Here is a 5,643-nt window from a genome sequence, read left to right as displayed (position 1 = left end):
AGAAAGGAATCTCTCTCTCTCTCTCTCTCTCTCTCTCTCTCTCTCTCTCCAGTTTAAAGAACGTCACCGTCCTCACCCCTCCCCCAACCTTCATTCCCGCTGGGAAGCTTGAACACTACCGCCGGAAAAAGATAAACGACACCATATCGAAGCTCTGGTAGCAAAACCCTAACCCTAAAAGTTTCAAGTGGCAGCATACAGATCGAAACTAAGGTTTCTAGCAGCGGTGGCCTCTAAAAACCCTAAGATTTAAAGAAAAGAGAATGGCGATAACCTCTAAAAACCATAGGGTCTCCTTCTTTCCTTCTTCAAACTCGCTTGAAGCTCACCCGAGGGTCATTTGGCGTTCTTTCCTTCTTCAAACTTGATTAAAGGTCACCTGAGGGTCATTTGACGGAGCCAGGAGAGTCGAGAGACGGTGGGGATGGTTGGAAATGGTGGTGAAGAGGGGTGGAAGTAGGTGTTTTCAGGGGTTGCCGGTGGTTTGGTCTTCATCGTTGTGCTTTGGTCTGTAAAGATGAAGCTCTTTGATTCTCAGGAGGAGGCGGATCTGAAACCCCCTATTTATAGACCTTCGTTTCAGAGTTAGAACAACAGTTAGGGTTCTCCCCTCTCTATCTCACAGAAGCTCGTCTGAAAACCATTGGATCTTGCTGAGATACAGATTAATGGGCAAAGTTGCTTTTGATAATGGAGATTACAATTAGGGTTTCTTTTTTCTACATATCCTTAAAAAGAAGAGGACGATGAAGATATGGGGTCTACAATGAAGAGAGAGAGAGACAGGTGGGAGAGAGAGAGAGTTTAAGAGAGAGAGGGATTTTTTTCTTTTTCTTTTAATTATGAAACTATTTAAATAAATAAATAAACTAAAAAAAAATAAAAACAAAGGGCAAAATGGTCATTATAAAAGAATTTTAAAGTAAATTGGACCAAAGTGGCAAGAAAATGAATACCTATGGACCATGAGTGTTAGTCCAAACCTGTTTGGCCAAAAGTGGCAATTTCAACCTAACCAAAGGGACCATTCTTGCAATTTTGTCTATGCAAAATAATTTCAAGTTCCAACCTTATTTCTTATAATATAGGTCAACATAATAACAATACTAAAAATCATTTTTTATATTTTTTATGAAATTATTATTTAATTGTTAATAAAAATGATTTAGTATTTTTAATATAAAATATTTTTTTATATCTCACGCAAAACGCAGACATTCGTCTAATTAGAAGAGTCGGGACCCTATGAGTCACGAGCTAGCTAACAATAAAGTATAAACTCTCATCATACGTACCGTAAGTTCGCACGCAGGGGAACATTTCCTACGCTTATTTTACACGTTACAAATTTACAATCGCCTGAAGCCATTTGAATTCGATCTTGACCTGTATAAGTCTCTCTCGCATATTCTTCGGATATAACAAAAAAGAAGACTCCATTCAAATCGACCGTTTCTCTCTTTTTGCTGCTGTTCGAGCTCCACTAGTAGATCAGGTCAATTTGATTTCTATAAGTAGCTTCAAATATCTAAAGTTAATTGCGATCGTTTTAGTTATCATGAAAATCTCTTGATTTACCTTGTCGAATCCACAATTCTGTGATCGTTTTGTTGATTTCATTTTTCAAACGTTCTCTCTCTCTCTCTCGACTTTTGGATGCAAATAGGAAAGATAAAGTTATAAAAACGGTCAGTGCCCAGTGGTCATATAATTGAGCAATAAAGAACCGCTTCATCCAAAGACTTCGTTTTTGTAACCCTATAAGTATAAACTGGTTTTATTTTGTTTTAGGTTTAGCTTCTACTGCCACTAAACACATTTTGTTTCTTTTCAGAAGAAATAGTAACAAAATTGTTGTGATTAGGTTGTTTTATGTAATCCGATAATAGAAGATAATTCTTGTTTATCTCTAAAAGTCTCTTGTACGTTTGCAACTGTATAACGGTTTGCAGAATCTACTAATTACATGTACTGCAAATTTGAGATGATATTTCTTGTTTTAGAAGCCTAAACATGCCCAATTCTAAATTTTGATGTTCAGGCTTGGATTGTTCTTCTTCATCATTTACGTCTACTTACTCCTGAGTTCATCTGCAAGCGTGTTTATACTTGAGCACGATTTTGTTGAATCTTCCAAAGAGAGGCCAGGGTATGCTGCAAGATGTGTATGAAGGTTCAGAAGCCTTCTTCTGAAGTCCACTGTGATTCTGCCTCTCTACAACTCACCATCTTCCTTCTTGATGAGACTGGCTACATCATGTCCACCTTACTATATCCACGTGGCACAACCTGAGGTTACATTACAGATTAACAAGGTGCTTCTTTTGTGAGTGTGATCCGTGTGAAGTTAGGGTAGTTTCTTTCAGTTTATGTGAATCATATGGATATTAAAGGGAGTATTTTGATGGAAAAATATGAGTTAGGGAGATTACTTGGCCAAGGAACCTTTGCAAAGGTTTATTATGGGAGGAATATGAAAACAGGCCAAAGTGTGGCGATTAAAGTAATAGACAAGGAGAAGGTTTTAAGAGTTGGGCTTATTAACCAAATCAAGAGAGAGATATCTATCATGAGACAGGTGAGACACCCCAACATTCTAGAGCTTTATGAAGTCATGGCAACCAAAACCAAAATATATTTCGCCTTAGAATATGCCAAAGGGGGTGAGCTTTTTGACAAAGTATCAAAAGGGAGATTAAAGGAACATATCGCCCGTAGATATTTCCAGCAATTGATCACAGCCGTTGATTTTTGTCATAGTAGAGGAGTCTATCATCGAGACCTTAAACCTGAAAACTTACTTTTAGATGAAAATGACAATTTGAAAGTTTCTGATTTTGGGTTAAGTGCTCTTGCTGAATCGAAGCGTCAAGATGGGCTACTTCACACCACTTGTGGGACTCCTGCTTATGTGGCACCTGAAGTGATTAATAGGAAAGGGTATGATGGGGATAAAGTTGATGTCTGGTCATGTGGGGTGATCTTGTATGTTCTTTTAACTGGTTATCTTCCTTTTCATGATTCAAATTTAATGGAAATGTATAGAAAGATAGGAAAAGCAGAGTTCAAATGTCCAAATTGGTTTCCACCGGATGTAAGAAGGTTACTGACAAGAATGTTGGAACCAAATCCCAGTTATAGAATCACAATCGCCAAAGTTAAGGAAAACCCATGGTTTAAAAAGGGCAATATTGTCCGAAAACCAAATAAGGAGTCGGTTCTTTCTGCAAGTTCAGATGGTGCTTCTGCTTCATGTTCCTCTGAAGAGAAACAGGAAGTGATGAGGCTTCAGAATTTGAACGCATTTGACATAATTGCCCTCTCTCCAGGGTTTGACCTGACAGCATTGTTTGAAGAGCCTCGACAAAAGAAAGAAGCAAGATTCACTTCATGGCGACCTGCGTCTGTTATTATATCTAAACTTGAAGAAATTGCTAAACTTTTGAAGATGAAGATTAGTAAAAGAGAAGCAGGGTTGTTGAAGCTGGAGGCGATGACGGAGGGTAGAAAAGGAATTTTGTCAATTGATGCTGAGATATTCGAGCTCACTCACTCTTTTCATATGGTTGAGGTGAAGAAATGTAACGGAGATACACTGGAATATCACAAGGTGGTAAATGAGGGTTTAAGACCTGGGCTACAAGATATAGTTTGGACATGGCAGCCGGAGGAACAACCACCACCACAACCACCTGAGCAACCACAACAACCGGAGAAAGTAGGGCCACTGCCACCACAGCAGGATCAGTTGCCCTGAGCTACTAGGTACCTAATATTTGTACATTTTAATATATTTCTTTCCTTTTAGCTGGTGTGAGATTGTATTATAGGGTTTCTTTCTTTGTTAAACAATGAAATTTGGTTGTGATTTTGTCATAAGATTTATATGTTATATATACATGATATTCACCTGTAAAGGCATCAAGGTTTTATTAAAGAAACAACAACAAAACTCCAAGTTCCATAAGGGGGAGGTAAGAAATAGAAAAAGACAAATACTCCTCTTCATCGTAATAGGATAATTATATAAGTTGACTAAAAGAAAAAAAGAGGGTATAAATGATAAAAGTAAGAATAAGGAGGGATATGGGTAAACATGTGCACGTTGTACGTATATTTAACAGTCTAAGCAAACATAGCAATAGGTCATAGAACAGACACCATTTATAACACTAGTAAATACATCAAATCGTCAAAAAAGAAACAAAAGTCAAGACTTATAGGATTACAGATATAAACAAAGATTGAACGGGCTATAGTACAAAACTTCAACAACTAAGAAGCACAGCACACGATTAAGAAGCACAAGAGATGAATTAACACAACACACATATGTTAATATGTAACTTATAACAATTATTTTTTATTTTCATATATTAATAATAATCGTATAAGCTTTTGTTATCGATTTGTTTGGCATTCAAGCTTAAATGTAATAAAATATGACACTAATAATTGGTCATGGTTGGAAGGGCTATCAGCTATGCCAAATGCCAATGGGTATTGGGTAGGGTAAGGCAAGCTGTCGACCAAGGCTCGCAACAACTTGGGCTTGGGGCCCCAAAACTCAAATATGTCATATATTATACTAGTATTAGATACAAAAACATTTATTTGAAACAGTTGTTGAAAAGTTGGCAATGGAGGTTACTCTCACTTCACGGGGACCTTGTTTGAATTTATTTTGCTCCTTTTCTAATATCTATCGAACTAACAATAAGAAAGTTTTCATAAAAGACTTCAGTTGTTTTGACTTTTGACGACAGTGATGTTTGCTCTTCATATATATGGAGAAGGGTTTCATTACCATTTAAGGCATTAATTTTGCATATTATTTTAGAGAGTAATATATAAAGATTTTCATTTTCATACATAATAAACAGGGTTCTTGTAATTCAGTTAGTACTTTAGTAGTAATCTTTTGTTTCCAACTAATGGAGAAAATCATTGTTTTTTTAGATTAAAAGAAAAAAATTAACAAAGATAGAAAAAACTTTTTATACATAAGTTACAATTTTTTCGAGCCTAATACAAATACTTGTTGCTTATTCTACAAACCTTTCTTCGAGCCTAAGCCTAATACGAATACTTGCTTCTTATTCTTCAAACCTAAGTCTCAATATTTTTAAAGATTTTCTTTTTCAAATTTAACTCAAACAAGAAAACTATATATTATTAGTTTTTATAACTAGGGATGACCAACCCTACCTTATATTTAGGTTTGGTATTTGGTTCTTACTTTTGTGTCATTTCGGTTTTGGTATTTTTTTAGTTTGATATCGGTTTCAGTATTTTTCTCGTTTCTAAGTTCAGACTAAATTTACTTTTCATTTTGTTTTGGTACTTTCGGTTTGATATCAATTATGTTCTGGTAATGAGCCCACCCCTGTTTATAACCATAAAATATTAAAGTTGTTGTGCTGGTGTAGGTTTGGTATCTAACTCGTCCTAATAAGTAATAAACTTGCTCCGTTTAAAAAACTATGAGTTTTACAATTTATTGAAGAACGAACTATAACTTTATGAATGTGAAAGTACAAAGTTCATATATATATATATATATATATATATTTACACACACAAACGTTGTAGCTCATACATATACATATACATGAACTCAAAAAGGAGCTTGAACACGTGAAC

General features: G+C 35.7%; 1 protein-coding gene across 1 annotated transcript; it reads left to right on the top strand.

Annotated features, from left to right (window-relative positions):
* The first annotated feature begins 1,341 nt into the window (after positions 1 to 1,341).
* On the top strand, positions 1,342 to 3,917 carry LOC145072561 (CBL-interacting protein kinase 18-like). The gene is made up of 2 exons (XM_079019012.1): positions 1,342 to 1,495; positions 2,042 to 3,917. Exon 2 carries the CDS (start codon positions 2,381 to 2,383, stop codon positions 3,755 to 3,757), a length of 1,377 nt encoding a protein of 458 aa, XP_078875138.1. The 5' UTR covers positions 1,342 to 1,495; positions 2,042 to 2,380; the 3' UTR covers positions 3,758 to 3,917.
* Positions 3,918 to 5,643: the final 1,726 nt, after the last annotated feature.

Source organism: Lactuca serriola, chromosome 9 (assembly GCF_051521515.1).
Source record: "Lactuca serriola cultivar US96UC23 chromosome 9, Lser_US96UC23_V15, whole genome shotgun sequence".
Classification (NCBI taxonomy): domain Eukaryota; kingdom Viridiplantae; phylum Streptophyta; class Magnoliopsida; order Asterales; family Asteraceae; genus Lactuca; species Lactuca serriola.
This window is presented reverse-complemented; position numbering and strand designations above follow the sequence as displayed.